Here is a 17,109-nt window from a genome sequence, read left to right on the forward strand (position 1 = left end):
ATTACACAAAATATTGGAATTGTTAGAAAAGTCTGACTTGGTAGCAACCTTCCCGAGTGAGCTGAAGCAAAACGGAAATGCTTTGTGCAAAAGGTGGGGTACGCTGTGGACTCGCACAACAATGTGCTATCATTGTTAATCAAGTGCTGGCTTGAAGTTAGGCGGTCGCAATCACAAATTATTATTATTTTTTTTTTCTTTCTTTTTTTTTCCTTTCTTTCCTTTCGCAATCACAAATTAAAGCTATCAATGAAACAGAATTTACAATTATTGCCTGTACAGTTAATTAAGGATTTATAACGTCTCCAGTTTTAGCAAAGTCAAAGAAAAAGCAAAAACACACTAGTTATGAGTTAATCCTTGAGATGCTAATCAAGCTCAAGTGAAGACTTTCGGCTTGACATCATACATGATGATGGTTTTAATTCCAAATTATGTTTGACTTTTTAGGCAAATTTATCCAGAAATTTCCAGCTCTACTCCAAATTGTATGACTTTTGGGACGTTCAACTCTGGAGGTTTGACTGTACTATGGTCAATACTGGGAATATTGCCCAAACTCACCAGGCAGTCTCTCTGCAGGGTCTTGACCAGCGCATTGTATGTGTCCTGGTCAAGCATCAGTCCATCCTGCAAGTCCTGCATAAAGTCAAGGTCTTTAAATGTGGGCCTGGCCTTCTCTCTTTCCTTCTTGGACGCTCGCCTCTTGTAGGTGGAACCTTTCAGGTCGTATTTGAGGTGCATGCGCACAACGCGGGGCAGGACGTTGTTCATCACCACCACACGGATGTTCTTGCCCCCAGACTGGACGCAGTAGAGACCAAAAAACTTGGGCAGCAAAGTGCGAGGGTTCTGATTCAAGTTCTACAAGGAGGAAACAGAAGATTATTGTTACAACTAAATCAATGGATGGGCTTGACACTATAATTTATCTCTCCAACATGTCCCCAATGGTTCACAGTTTATGTGACTCTAAACAAGTTAGTTGGGCTGCAGGCTGCCTGTTAAATCCCAAATACTTTATTGACCCAAATATGACAATTTTTTTCACTAGAAAATATTTATTTTATAAACATGTCTAGAAAAAGAGGGGTAGGGTTATATTCAGGGTCATCCTATGTCTGGCTCAAGCGGTGATAGGGAGACAGTCGAGAAGCAAAAATGTGGACTTCAGCAGAGGAACTGGTGGCGAGAAGTGCACAGCGGCCTAATGATAGCTATCCAGAAAGAGCATCCTGTGCCCTCCGCCACTCACAACCCATGGTGTCAACGCTAAGAGAGGCGGAGGAAAAGATGATGCCAACAACGGCGACATATGAGAACGTGAGGGAGGGATTAACGGCGCTGTGAAAGCTGCACTGAGATTGAGAACAGCGGGTAGTGTGATAAGACATGAAATGTGCGTGAGGAAGGTGCATATCACAAAAGACAGAGAGAGGAAAAAGACAGAGAGCGAGAAAGGAGGTTACATCACTGCGATCTGTATGCAGCCCAAAGCCAGCCTGCTCAGTCGGCCATCGGCCATCAGGCAGTCAGCTGCAGCAGACATGTGGAGCTGACTGCATATACAAACACTTCTACTATCAAGGTCTTTTTTCTTACCAGGCTCTTTCTATGTTGAACCAATTTGCTCTAATAAAATCAGAGATACACCGGACTGACTCGAATAGAAGACAAACCTGAATGTCGGACAACCACTTTTTTCAAGACTGGGTTTGGTAAAAATATTTTTTTTAAAGACAAACTCAGAGACAAATTTTTTAAAATCTTTTTTATTAATCCTTTCATTCAGTAACTACAAGATAGCAGTAAAAGAATACCCTATTTCATAGCTTAGCTGCTTGACTCTACTTCATTGATCACCATCTTAAAATTTGTATCATAACTTACTAACAACCTTAGAGGATTTTTTTTTCTCCTGCGGCTGCATCTCTCAAGGTCACTGGTGTGTGTGTGTGTGTGTGTGTGTGTGTGTGTGTGCGTGTGTGACTAATTTGGGGAGACATCATTTGGTGCCACCTGTTAGTTTGCATGTGTAAATATTTATACCCTGAATACAAGACAAGCCGACTTTTTTCTATGGTGAAAAAACATTTAATCTTATATTCAGAAAAAGCATGCTCGACCCAGACAAAATTCAAATACAATTGGTCTATTATGGAAATGTTGTTTGTCAATGTGTGGACTGTCACCAAAACTGAATGGGAATGTCCTAATTAGTACAACTTACAGATCATTATAAAGATTAACATATCAAAAAATTTCTCTGGTTACAAGATACACACAAACAATTGAATGCACGAGGATGAAAACTACTTGGCAAAGGTTGCTGTGACTGACTAACATTCTTCAGTGATTAAGTGAATTCCTGCAGACTTGCCACACATAAAGCTGAGATGCTGCAAGCATGGACGCATGGTCATACATGCGGTTTTGGATGATGAGGTTCATTTTAAAATGAGCCTGCAGACATAGAGGAGAGCAGAGCTACTTGCTAATGTTGCAATGACGACACTATGACCAAGACTCTTACAAAGGCGTGTGGCCTGAGGTTTGAGTTGGAGACGACAGAGCTGAGCTGTTATGTCTGCTTTATGAGGCAAGGGAGGGAGTCATACTTGAAGGTTTTCTTACATAAAACCTAGATCCAAAAATATCACCCCCTAAACCTTGCTGCAGTGACCTGCAATCTCATGTGTTTCCTTAATAAAGTAGTTGAGCTACATATCGTTTTGCTTAATAACTGTACAGTATTACATAATATTATGATGTGCACACAGTGTGTTCTCCTACCATGTAGTAGCCCGGCAGCAGCTTCTGTAAGAATTCCGCCTCCTTGTGCATAACTGTCTTGATGATGAACTCGTCATCCTTTGTGAGATAGAAGACAGAACCGCTCGCGCCAGGGTTGGACAGCTCGATGAGCGGCTCGTTACATAGGGAGTACTGCAAATAAACACAAGGACACAAACATGATGACAAAGTTCTTCAACAGGACAGATGCAACTGGTATTGATGCATTTCCATTTCCCACTAGGAGGTACTATTTCTAGTTCCTGGTTAACCAGGGTTCCAAGCTTGCCAAAGAGATACCGTGTATGGGTGACATAAACCACTCTTGGTCGCTCATTGGTCAAATATTAGAAGATACATGGCTAGAAATTACAAAAATAAACACACATGCTAATGATAGCATAGCCTGTGGCAGTGTCTTAGCCTCGAGATCAGTGATTGTTAACTGGTGGGTCATGGCGCCATTTTCAGTGGGTCGCCAGTCTTGCCAAAAAAATTCTGTAATGACCCGATGTCCCTGAACGCACCTGATTTTCTCCTTACACCACCACTAGGTGCATGCCATGTTTATGGGCGACTTGGCCAAGCTTGAGCAGGAGGGGAAGGACATCGAGTGTGAACTTAACACAGCTTGATCGCCTTTATGTCTGCTGGGGAAGAGCTCCCTATAAAGCAACGAGTGGCTCGCCGCTCCAGCTCACGTTGTGTCGTGTGGGGAGTTCTGCCCACAATGCACGTACAGTTTCATGCCCAGTTCGATCTATTCATACCCAGTTAAATCTATTAACCCAGGCAGAGGGGTGGTTTACATCACAAATAGACCTCCTATGATGATTAAACTTACCTGCAGAGTTAATCAGAAAAAAAGTTACATAATTATATTTTGAATGAATTCAGAGCAACTGGACTAGTTACATTTTCTTACAGATGTTTTACCTCATCCAAGTCCAAGTCCACATGCTCTCATTCAACTCCTCAGATACACCATGTACTGAAAACCTTTACACAGGCTTTTTGTTCGAAATTATTTTTGAATTTGAAATACAAATGTACAGTATTGCTCCTGAGCAGACAGCAGGCTGCATATAATAATTTCAACATGAACATAGAAAGTAAGTGGACTCTATGCAATTTGTGTCGTCGCTTGCCAATGAGGTGTGGTCACGGGTCTGCAGCCAAACCAACTGAGAACCAGCATGATGGGAAGCTGTTAAAATACTTGTTTTTATTCTAAACTCGTATTGGTACCTTTTGAGTGTTAAGTTGCTGTGTAATTATTTTGTCATTCTTTGACAATTGATTCTATGACACTGTGAGTCAGACTGTTATATTGATTGAGTAATGACCTCCTGCGATTTCCGAAGGGTTCACAAGAGGGTTCACTGTGAGTTTTCTCATAGCTTATGACTGGCTCCTGTCAAAAGAGATATCTGATCCCCACGGACTCGTGCGCCACAATATGCAATTTTATGACATGGAAATGTGCGGCTTATAGTCCGGTGCGGCTTATATATGTACAAATCTGTATTTCCTCTCCAAATTTACTTAAACACCAGAAATTACGGTACTTCTTCAACAAGTCTGGTATTTACAAACCAAGCGGCTTGGGTTGAAACTAAGCTTTTACATAATTTATGGGAGTGTGTCGTAACAACAAACAAACCGAGAACCTTTTGTACTCCAGTCTCCACTTTGCTGCAGTGGTCCATTTTGTTGCTGCCCTCAATCTCCCTTTGGATAAAATTTCCCAGTTTACTGTGGACAATGCTATACTCTATGTAGGGAAGACACTCAATCTTGTTTGCTAGCCTGCTCATTCCGACTGATACATTCAATGAGGTGTTCTTTAGTAGTGACTACTGAAGCGGTACTATTTCTCAGTGGAAAACCCCCAAACCGAGTACAGTTGAGTCAAGTCAAACAATGTTTGTCCATAAAATGATAACTGCAAATGCAATAGTTATCATATTGCTGGTTTCATTATTGTTCAAAATGACATGTCAAAATTATCTTAAAAATGCTTCTTTGTAGCTGTATATGATTGCAGAAATGGCTGGTTGCTACTGAGGTGCACCATGGCTCATCACCATAAAGCTGTCTATCCTTATTTTGACTCCCACGCTGCTCAAGACGAGCCGCCAACTGTGCTTGTGGTGTGAATGCATTCTGGTGCATGCCGTTCGTTTCACAAACATCCATCTGGTCCAGTTAATTGTGAAGTGAAGTGAAGTTACAGATGAAGGAGGCTGTAGCTAAGAGTAACAGTGATACTGTAGGTGTGGTCCTACCAGGTAGTCATCTGGCCTGATGCCAAACAGCTCTCTGAAGTAGCGGAATGCCACGGGAGCATATGTTTTAAAGCGGAAGTCTGGGAAGTGATGGGCTGGAGTGAGGTTGCTCCCTTCGCTGCAGTTCACAAACAAACAACAAAAGGTTATTTAAATATAGTAAGTACATTATATGAAAAGCCTTATTTGGACATAGCGATAAAAGAGACCTGGGGAAAAAGATGCTCTCCACCACGTAGAAGTCCTGCATCAACACGTCTCTCTCAGGCTTGGAGCTCAGGTTGCCCACTGTGTAGCCGATGCCCAGCTGGATGGCTCCCTTCAGGGCGGAGGATGTTGTCTGTAGAAGGTTACGGTGGGGAAAAAACCCATCACAGTCATGAAGCATTTGTGGTGTACAAACCCAATGTAATCCGGTCTGAGCGTACAAACCTTCTTGTAAGTCGTTTCTCCGGATGCATCCACCCCTCTGTGGCCAATCTTCTTTCCTTGACCTGGAAGACCTGAGGAGGATGGCATCTGACAAGCAAAAGCAAGTGCTGATGAGGAACAGAAGGGATCTGTTTATTTCACTTGGTTATATCAATATTTAAAAACACCAACACGCTTTGACACGCTTTCGTTAGAGTCTCTCTGATATAAGCAGGTGCACGTGACAAACATGACAAACATGCTGCCTGAAAGTTTATACAGTGTATAATCATATCTGGGCATGAACAGTAAAAACAGGAAATATTCAAATGCATTCATTTAGTGTATCTTTTTTCTTTTTAGTTATTAAAAAAATAATTAACCAGATGACTTCAGGGAAGTGAAAAATAAAGAAAGATACATTTTTCAAACCTGATAAGCTAACTTCAGTTATGTTTAAATGCAAAATTTATTGATTGTTAGTACCTACTGTATAGTGAGAGAGTAAACAGAGTCTGGGGTGAGAAGAAAATACAACAAAAATGGTCCAAAAAACCCGACAGTTTTTCAGGAGTAGCAGAGGGCCTCAACTGTATTATGTTTTCTGAGGGGAGGCTCACTGTGCCACACTTTGAATAACCCATGTTTACAGTTTTAGTAGTGTATTACACAGTAACAATCCAAACTCAAGATACTGAATAATGGAGGTGTACAAGTATAATTACGTTGAAGGGGGGGCTTACCTCAGTGATGAAGGCTTTCCTCGCTGCAGCATCTGAAAGCAAGAAAGAGAAGAGTAAAAAAAAGATGCTCCAGTCATGTCATCTTCAATAATCTTTCTCACAATGATGTAATGATGTTGCCATCTTGAAAATATCTGCATAAATAAAAATAGATATTGCATACAATATTGCTCATCTCAAAAGCACGTTGCTAGATGAGGATAGTGTTCATTCAAATATCATTCCCTTATCATGTCAGGCTGACTAGTTGGCTTGAAAATGCATGCCACAACAAGATGTAACAAAACCCTTTTGACCATAATTTTATCCAGTCGTTTATCCACATTGATCAAGTGAAAAGGTCTCAAGAGTTTGGAAAATGTACATTTCATCCTTCATCCACTTTAAGCCCAAAAGCAAACACTCTTGTTGTTGCTGCTGCAAAGATCCCAAAATCGATAGCTGGAGCTCCATCACCTTGGCAAGATGATAAACAATCATCTCAGATACAGATCCTTACTTAGCTCGTCCTCAGGGAGTCCTGGTATCGATCAGGGCAAGACTGGTAACAGGCATCAATTCTTGCGGCACATTACAATGTTGACAGCTAATTTTTATTACAGCGTAATTCATGCAGAGTCACACGTGAATGCTGATGCATGTGAAGTGTATCGCATGTTGATTCCTGGCACGAATGGATGTATCATTGTCGTCAAAATGCTGGTTGACCTCATTGCAGCACCATGGCAACAGGACAGAGGCACAGTGTGTGTGTGATGGACAAATAAGGAAAACACATTGTTTTTTAAAAATATTGGATTGTAGTCACAAGATAGAACAAACTCTGCCAGTATGATTGATTTGGTCAAGCGTCACTTGAACCCCAGTGTGCATCGTGTGAGCAGTCCAAAACCTCTTGAGCAATGGGTCTCGGTCTACTTGCAGGTGAACTCTGGTGTGGTTCAGTTCACTTGCAAATAAAATGTTAATGCTACACGGAGCACTGTTAAAATGACAGCAAAAAAACTGCAGAAATGAAATATGTAAGAAAATGTGGTATAAGTTCAGTCTCTGTGGTCTGCTCTCTCTCTGTGTGTGTGTGACAACAGGACTCTCTAAAAGTATACTTCAGAAGCTTTTTTGTGAAACCTAAGCTGTTGAATATAGCAGAAACACAGCAGACACCATTTTGATTTGCAATATTTGAGTTACGTCACATAATACACTCCTGAGCAAAATCTTACAACCAGTTGAAAAATTGGTAGAATTTGCATTTTGCACATTTGGATCTTAATGAGGTTTTAAGTAGAGCTACAATATGTAAAAGAAAGAAGGGGGAGTGAGACAAAAAGGACTTTGAAAAAGTAATTTATTGAAAACAACAATTAAACAATTCTTTTTTAAACCCTTTTCCCGCCCTGTGTCTTGATGGAGAGCCAATCGGATCCTCCGGCTAAGCACAGGTGTGATTTTTTTGGGTCTACCACTTGACTTTTTTGTTCCATAATGCTCAGATGATCTTTCAAAAAATGTAGAATGACTGTCTTACTGCGCCCAACCTCAGCAGCAATGGCACGCTGTGAGAGGCCTTGCTTATGCAGCTCGACAATCCGACCACGTTCAAAAAGAGAAAGCTTCTTAGCTTTAGCAATCAGAAGGGAATGACAGTGTGAATGCCTGACAGAAAATGAACATTTTGAGCAGATTTTGGCTTTTATAGCCTGTGGTCTTAAACTTTTGATGAGGTGATTTTGTTTTTTTGTTTAAATTACAAGTTCCAAATGTTTTTTGTCTCACTCCCCCTTCTTTCTTTTGCATATTGTAGCTCTACTTAAAACCTCATTAAGATCCAAATGTGCGAAATGCAAATTCTAGCAATTTTTCAACTAATCTTAAGATTTTGATCAGGTCTGTGTGTCACGAACGCTGGAAAATCAAGTCCTTACTTTATGCATGTTTTTTTTTTTTTTTTTTACTGCGCAGGCTTTTGTCCCACAAAAATACCAGCATGAAGGCTACGTGAACTGTGAACCAGAGTACCGAACCACAAATGTGAATGCAGCCTTAGATTGGATATTCAAAAACCTTCATAGGGGAAAGAATTGGATAGGATTGGGTGGAAAGTGTTTTACCTTCCACACACATGTAAGCACACGCTTACCTACCGGTATGCATGCATGCAAAAAGACTGTGTTGCAACTGCAGTCAAATGCATAACATACACTGTCAAGCATGACCCTAAGCAGCCAATCACACACCACAGCTCTCACATTGAAATACAGAGACAAATAAACACGTGAGGACAAAAAGGAGGCAACTCTGTCATCATCTGCAATTTCAAAACATTCCTTCATCCATCCTTCCTTCCTTTTCCATCAAATGTGGTTCCAGCGTGATTGGACGATCCCGCTTTAGTGTGTTCAACCTTGTGTGAATGTATGTGGCATGAGCGATGGAGAGCAGGAGGAAGGAGAGGAAGAAAAGGAGGAGGGGTGCTCTGCTGTTGCTTGGTCACATGGGCGTCCACGAGAGGCAGACAAGATAGAGGCTGCACACTCCAAGCTCTTGTTACATTGCTGCTACTGGTTCATGCTCCATCACATTATTAACCTCATTTGATGTTTATGATCTGTCTCACGGTCCCTAATGTGAAATGTTTGAGTGTGGAGGTACCATAATTACCTCACCAATCAAGAAAATCCAGAGGCATTGTTTTCCTGGCCTCAAAAATGTCACTTACAATGTCATCTTACATTGTCCCGCTAAAAGCAGGAAATATTGAAAAACTATTCAACTGACCGAATATCCCGAAGTGCACAGATCTATCGTGCAGAGCCCACAAAAAAAGCCCGCCACAGGACACCCTTCTTTCTTTTTTTCCCCTCTATTTGCGTCACAATGGCCTCGAAGGAACAATTCAGTTCCTGTGTCAAAAATGGCATTGCCCATCCATTTGAGCATCTTATACCAAGAGGTAGTCTGTTTTAGTAACCCATAAGTCATTTTTTTAAATTAATTAGATAGTTAGTTAGCAGGGTTATGAAAAAAATTTGCTTTGTTTCTAGCGTTGGTCTTAGCAGAAGCATTCTTGGTAGGTCAAGAACAGTTTGAATCATGCGTTATAAGACTAAAATGAACACTAATCACACGAGAGCACCACAGCCCCTTTTACACAGCCCATGAAAGTCGGCTTTACGCACAGCCAAATTTCAATGAGATTTACAGTAGTGTCACAGACTCTGGTGCAGTTATTTTGTGGTATTTCTGTGTGAAAGACGCAATCATTAGCTTACAGGCCAGTAACTGGAATTTAAAAACGACACTAAAATCATACTGCGTATGCCAAGCTTAAGACTTAGCCGCTCTCTAAGCCGCACTCCTCTTAGTATTCCTGACTCTTCATTTCCACAACATGCGAGGCGGGTCAAAGCTGGTCTGTCCTCTGCTGTCAGACCACATCACACCCTTTGCATCAGACACTGAGTGTGTGAGGGTGAAGAGACCGGAGAGGTCAGCCTTTCTTCCATCATGGCCAATGGCATCAGGCAAGAAAATAGTCCGAATAAAAAGCTTGCTAGGGATAAAACTAAAAGATTTAGGGCTAAATGAAGTACAGTATAAGCAAATTGTATATATTCTTGGCCCAATTGGGGATTTGCAATCATAGAAATGGCTAAATGAATGAAAATACAAATATAAGGCATTCAGAAGATCTGATATTTAAGAGGCGGGGCCTGGGAAGTGACATGTGTGACATCAGCCATCTAGAGTTGCTGAGTGTTAGCATGGTTAGTAGTGTGGAGAGAGAGCCAGTGATTGGCGTGAGTTGTGGCTGACAGCAGCTCCTATGAGAATGTTTACTGCATATGTGTTCTCTGCTGCATTATAAGAGTATTCTACTAGGGGTGGGGGAAATAATTTATTCTTAGATGCATCATGATGTGGACATTATTAACAATTATGAATCGATTCATAAATGTCAATAATTGATGCTGATGAAACAAAAAAACTGAACAAAAAGACGGAAAGTGCCGCTCGGACAGTATATGGTGGTGCACACGGGAGACGACAAACTACTGCGACTGGCGAAACCCATCGCTAACGCGTAGCAAAACCCTGCACACGGGTGGCGACGAGCGGCTGTGACCAGCTACACTGGTGAGTGATGTGTTCACATCCAGAGCGAATTCTGTGAATCTCCCACGGTTTTGTTTGGCTATGAAATGTGGAGGGAATTTGAGGGTGTCAAAGTAGTTCAGAGGAGGAAGAGCGGCCAGTGTTGATCGAGTACTGTTGCTAACACCGGATCTTACTAGTACTGATGATAAACTTCCTTAAATGTCAGTTTAAATTCATGTAAACTTTCCCGATATGTTTACTCTGGCGCCAAGGAGTTCCCATGCCGCTGCTTTTTTCTTTATACCTCTATATTCTTTTTTAGAAATGTCAAATAGCTCTGGGAAATTAATCTGTTTCATGTTTACTTTAATTGTGGATCATTACAAATATGCTTTGTTTTAGTAGTACACAGTGAGTAAAAATAAATTATACATAAAAAAAAATTATGCTTGAAAAGCTACTGATCACAAAAAAAGATGCATCGAGATGCATCGATAATGGTTTTGTTATCGCATCGCCGGCCTCTGAATCGTAATCGCATCAAATCGTGAGGTGGCCAGAGATTCCCACCCCTATATTCTACTACACTGGCCACTAGGTGCCAAGAACGATACATTGATGAGACAACAGCCACCGAGCATGCTGTCAATATTAACATCCGAGTCTATGTAATGTCTTATTTATGTCTGGGATGTGTTATTTTCTATTATTATGTCAATTATATTGGGTAATACAAGTGTAAAAGGGTGTAAGAGTCTTATTTCATCTTTAGAGGGCTCTAATAATGCTAAAAAAAAAACATATTTAGAAGGTCTTAAACAAGTTTTCTATGCTCCATTTATAAATAAGGAATCTTACTTCGCAGAAATTCACTTATCGCGGTCAGGTCTGTACCCAATTAACCGAGATAGACATACTGCAGGGTTCCATACAGTATATCAGGCATGTGAGTAGTCTAAAAGAATGTTTACTACTAATACATGCCGTGTTTGGGTACGAGTCTGGTTCATTTGACTAGTGTAAGTGCGGTACACGACCCTGGTTGGAGAAGGTTATCCTGGACCCGTCACTTTTGCTTACACTACAGCACATGCCACCGGTTATTAATAACTGCCACCTTGCACAATAGAAATAAACAAAAAGACTCAAAACAAGCCACAAAGTCAGGAAATTTGAAGTCATACAGCACTGTATGATAAAGCGATACACACACAATTAGGACAAATCCCGGATACCAGAGAGAGAGCTCATGGACGTCTTGCTGTTTCTGGTAGTCACACCCTTTTCTCGAAGGAAAAGCTGAAAACAGCTCAGTCCTTGTGGCCAAAGGACGGCCTCTTTTGCAATTTCACTATATATTTTTTCATTACCAAGTCATTGGCTCAGAACCAAGCTCACTGATCCTTGCTGATCCTCCAAAATTGGGGAAAGCTGTCCGCCAAGAGAGAAAAATGCCCTTTTAGAGACATTGGAAGGGAGCATGGAGGCTGGACACCGACCGGGGTAAACTGGGGTGAGCGAGCAGCCGGTGTTGTTGCTGAGAACAGCATCTTAGACCAGTGTGAGTCAGTGGGGTGTAATCTGCTCAAACTGCAAAGCACCTCATACGTTCACACCAACATGCTGCTATTACACACTTCAAGATAATACACTCGATGACCACAACATTAGTTACACCTGCTAAGCAAGAGCTGTATCAATTTTTCTGCAGACAAGTGATGGGTATTTGAGGCCATTTCCAATTGTCAATGTAAACTTCCCTTAGTTACAATCACGTCTAGTACAACAAGCCATGTCCGTCTACTACAGATCTGAGTTGTTGTAGTGAGAGACAAACAAAAAATAATCCAAGATCTTGCTGCCAAATTTCACAGCTTATTCCGTAGCTTCCCTGGCCCACGGCGCTACCAAATTTTGTGGTAAACAGGATAAACAGCTTTAGTATAATCCTGCACACAAACAAACTGGAAATTCCCACTCAAACTCACACTAGCCTTCGAAAACACAATTACATGTGCGACGTGGATTTCAGAGCACATTGCTTAAGAACTCAAGAGGAAAGAAAAATTCCATATCAAAATAAATAAAGCCCCACAATTTAGATATTTCATCTAAAGTTTGGGGACACTTTCTCAAATATCAAAACAAACTATCTCCAGTCTGACTGGTGATGCATACGTCTGCATTGTGCATAATGTGTGGAAGGATATAATACTATACAATAAAATGAAATCAAATATCAAGACTGCACAAAATAATACAGCTACTAAATTAAAAAGTGTAAAGTGTAAAAGTGTTAAGTGTCTCTATTCAATTAACCACCAAGTCTCCTATAGTTGCCAGGTGCACTGGAGTCTCTGATTGGCACTAGGTCAAAAAACACTGGCATTAACAGGTGCGGCTGTAGGCAACCTCCTGATGTAGTATTTTTTTTGTTTTTTAATTAACTCCCCAAGGTGGCAGTAGCTGCATTTGAAGTATCATAAGCGGTCAGCACCCAGCAGCTTTAACTACCTCTGTATGCGCTTTAAAATGCTGATTGCATGACTCAGCTGTTGATGTGAAACATCAGTGGTATTAATGCAAGCTGAGCAGTTCGCTACTTACCACTACTACAACACTGGTTCTGTTGCTCCTGTGTTTTGCAATATACTTGTTCACAAATTCTAATGCAGTCCAAATCATTATTAAATGTGTTATATATCATGACTTTTCACCTTTCAGAAAAAAAGATGCTTCTAATGAAATTTGTGGTTTAGGTAAATAAACACCTGGCTATAATGAAAGCGTTGACATTTTGTATAAGTAACTGGAAGCCCACAGCCTACTTGTACCCACAAGCAGCAACAGCAGCGTTATGATAAGACGGAAGCAAACTGCGTCATCCTCTGTTTCTTTCAGAACATCAAATATCTTGGCTGAAGCTCCAAATCTTACACCAACAAGGAGGGAGAGCGTGCATGCAAAAGCAAAAGGACACACCAGGACACAGCAGACGGAATCACCTTTTGTGCTTCTGTCAGCAATTCTGACAGGCTTAACCCTACAGCGGAATACACCGTAAAGGAGCCAGGATTGTGGTTGGCTGTTTTTATGCATGCATGACAGTTAGCAATGTTAATAAAGGTTTTATGACGGCCACTGTTTGACCCTGGAACAGATTACTATACAGTATATATTTACATGATTTCCTAAGGGAAAAGTGGTTTTGAAAGCAGCATCACTGAAAGGATTGTCTGTGGTTGAAGGTGAGAGGGAGTTGAGTAGGAGCGTGCTTCTTGTTTGTTATGAGGAGCTTTCATTGCATCTTGGAAGGAGCCCAGCTGTCCCACCCACACAACACTGCAGCCTGCAATTACTCTGCACAAGACGAGATTAAGCAAGCACTCCCGTATTTACATTTACACCCATTTTACACTGTTAGTGGAGGAGCAGAAGCACATTTAGCTACATGAACTCTACATCATTTTTCTTTCAAAACCTTCCCATCACCGTGTGATTACTCTTCGTGAAATTCAACGGTTCTGCGTCTGAACAACAACAACAAATATCGATGAAAATACGGTTCAGAACTTCAACAAATTTTCAGAAACCTATTAAAATATTTCACAAGGGTATCCAAAAGGGTATCCAAAAGAAAAATTGCAGTGGAGCATCTTAAATCAAACACAATTCATCCTGGGTTGCTAGTTGAAGTTGCATATGCTTGTGCATGTGTATGTGTATGCTTTGACTTTGTGGCTTATTTCGAGTCATTGTTTTTAGTTCTATTGTGCGTGTTGGCAGTTCATATTAATAATTGACAAGAGGAGAAACAATTGCATGAATTTAAAGAAACATGTACAACGCGCACCTATACTTACGCATGAGTGAGCACAAAGTGGGCTCTGACTTCATTGGCCTATTTCGGGCCATTTCAACAGTTATCATTAAATTTGCAGGTTGGGTGCCCGTGCATGTGAAAGTCCTCTGCGGGCAACCATGTATCAACATTCATGTGTTCCAGCGTCAAACTGTCAGCATCAAAGTACAACAAGGCAGAGTACAGCAAGTGTAGAAATAAGTTTGTGTTGAAAGGGCATCCAAACATCAACTCTGGTTTAGTTTGTTATTTGGATTTTTGTAACTTGTTTGCAACACTTCAATTCCAAAGAAAGCAGAAGCCAAAACATGGTGTGTTCAAAGACAAACGCAAGTGAAATAAGCAGGGCTCTCTTTCAAAGTAGTATCTGCGTCTCCATACTTTTATCCAGCGTGACCACACGTGTTACTGGTAGACATGGGCCGCTTACCAGTTTCAAAGTATACCATGGTATGAAAAAGTCATGGTTTCAAAACCACTAAAATTGTGCGTCCTGCCGTTCTACGATATGAGAGGAAGTGGAGGCCCAGCGAGGACACTATGTGGGAATACTTTGTCACGTCTTGCGTTATTCCTCGCAGTGGGAACTGGGCTTCCATGTGTTGTCAAAAGTCGTTAGCTGCCTCGTTAGCACTGAGCGGCGCCGGTGCGGCCGCGCTGTTGTCACGGTTCTGGGTCGACACGCCGAGGGTCACCAAATGAGGAGATGTGATTGAGAAGGAGACAGGAGTGGAGGATAAGTCGTATAAAGCGTTTATTCTCCACTGAAGAACAAGCAACAACCACTTAACAGCGCCTCAGTTGCTAACAACAATCACAAGACCCGGAAACGTAAGATTGTGGAAAAGGGCGACCTGCCACGATGAAATAATAACTTTTTTAGTTTTTTTTATGTTATGGTAGATGGTCTTTCACTTGTATAGCGCTTTTCCACCTCCGAGGAACTCAAAGTGCTTTAACACTGTTAACACATTTACCTACTGATGATGCAGGGGTTCAGTATCTTCCCCAAGGACACTTCGACATGATCACGGGACGACTGAGGATCGAACCCACAACCTTCAGGTTGGGAGACAACCACTTTCACCTGAGCCATGCCGCCCCCATGTTTGACCTTGACCTTGCACTTGACTGCATTTATTTGCATTTTGTTTTTTACTGCGACAACTCTATTTTATTTTTCTTTTTTTTTTTAATTCAGTTATTTTTGGTTATTTATTGTTATTTATACATATGTTCCACTTTCATCGACTTACATGATATGGTTTAATAATGACTGTTTTGTCTGAACTTTTTTGTCTTTTCAATAACGATATTTCAAAATAACACATTTTAGAACTAAAATACCATGAAACCGTCAAATAGCAATGTTACAAAACCTGTATTTTAGCGATGCAAAAATGTGACTCTGAGCATGTGCGCTCCGTTAGGGGAGTCCGTGCGGACGTCCTTAAAAAAGCAATTATTTCATGTGATATCGGGTGTATTTTCATTAATATACATGTTAGTTAGGTAGATTACTTCTTCAATAGATCTTCAATTTCGTATCGGATTTATATTGAGTGTTGGACCACATCAAGTCAAAAGACTGCTTGGAAAGCTAAGTACAACTTTGAGCCTTTCGAACGCATGGATCAGAGCTTCAGGACAAAATAAAAGCTATATAGGACATTAATACACTTTAATATCTATCTGCAGATGAAATTTCGTTAATTTCGGGGGGTTTTTGCCCCGGAATTACTTCATGTCACGTGTGCATAGTTGTCCTATTCTCAATATGGACGCCTATAAAAGAAAGAAATATAGAAGTAAATATAAAAGAAAATAAAATATGGATCATTTAGATATCCATCCATTTCTATGCAGCTTCATTATAACAAAATTATGCTAAAAAACATTGATTTTGTCAAATATGGAGTGGATGTTGGTGGATTTTATACATTCCCGTCATCGATGATAGCTAGGTGTATTTGTTGTGGTTAGTGTGGGGTGAAAATGAATACACTAGGCCTACATGAAAAATATAACACTTGATTTTCTTCCCTGCACTTTTTGATTATCAAAAATATGTAAATGGCTACTCTGCTGACTTCTAAAACAGATTTTCGCAGCCTAAGTTATTATATATTTTGTAGTACGGTTGTACTTGCCAAGGTCCGTGGGTCGATCACAGCTTTTGTCTTGACTCGATTATAGTTCAAGTCATGCTTAATCAGATAGAATTAGTCACAGACAAGTTTCAAAATGTTGTAACATTGCTAAGTCAAACCACGATATATTTGCCCAAGATTATCATACCGTGAGAACCTCATACCGGCCCGTGCCTAGTTACTGCTTAACTTCTTCTTACACTTGTGTGACAATTGTTTACAAAAGGTAGATAACAATTCTTTTGTATCAACAGGAGTTAACTTACTTTTACAGTTGAATGACATTATTAGTACTACTACTATTAGTACTACTTGTATACGTCGGTGCATAGTGTTTGAGTACCGGTTAACAGGTTTATATCCATGTATATAACAGGTGGTAAGCCTAATGTGACTATTTTTAATGTCTAGTGGGGCAGTTATAATACTTCGCCAAGCTAACATAAAATTCAACATCCGCTTTGGTTTGGTGGTCGGAAATACTTTGTACGCCCCTGGCTCATTAACACGGAATGCTAGTTAGTTATTCAGCTCCAGTCTAAACCTTACGTTACTTAAACCCTCTGAAATAACCCTATACAGTGAATCGGGTTTGTTGTACTTGTAAATGGCCAGGAGGACATAAATGTATCATTATATGCTAAAAATGAAAAGAATCCTTCCGTGTGTCTTCACCTGCACTCCTCATCCAAGCTAGTAGCTAGCATAGCTCGCAGCTCCTTGCTAGCTACTAAAGATGAGTCGGTGCTTTCCGTTTACAATAA

The 17,109-nt window shown here is 40.7% G+C and overlaps 1 protein-coding gene across 3 annotated transcripts in view; it reads right to left on the reverse strand.

Annotated features, from left to right (window-relative positions):
• Positions 1 to 17,109, reverse strand: part of pip5k1ca (phosphatidylinositol-4-phosphate 5-kinase, type I, gamma a) — a 35,236-nt gene that overhangs the window by 17,678 nt on the left and 449 nt on the right. For all 3 annotated transcript variants that reach the window (XM_054789201.1, XM_054789203.1, XM_054789202.1), the window contains exons 2-7: positions 6,236 to 6,267; positions 5,514 to 5,600; positions 5,291 to 5,421; positions 5,082 to 5,199; positions 2,794 to 2,946; positions 565 to 864 (exon numbers count right to left, since the gene is read on the reverse strand). In XM_054789201.1, the coding sequence (XP_054645176.1) occupies positions 565 to 864; positions 2,794 to 2,946; positions 5,082 to 5,199; positions 5,291 to 5,421; positions 5,514 to 5,600; positions 6,236 to 6,267 (821 nt within the window). The remainder of the gene's footprint in view (positions 1 to 564; positions 865 to 2,793; positions 2,947 to 5,081; positions 5,200 to 5,290; positions 5,422 to 5,513; positions 5,601 to 6,235; positions 6,268 to 17,109) is intronic.

The sequence above is a fragment of the Dunckerocampus dactyliophorus genome, chromosome 10 (assembly GCF_027744805.1).
Source record: "Dunckerocampus dactyliophorus isolate RoL2022-P2 chromosome 10, RoL_Ddac_1.1, whole genome shotgun sequence".
NCBI lineage: Eukaryota > Metazoa > Chordata > Actinopteri > Syngnathiformes > Syngnathidae > Dunckerocampus > Dunckerocampus dactyliophorus.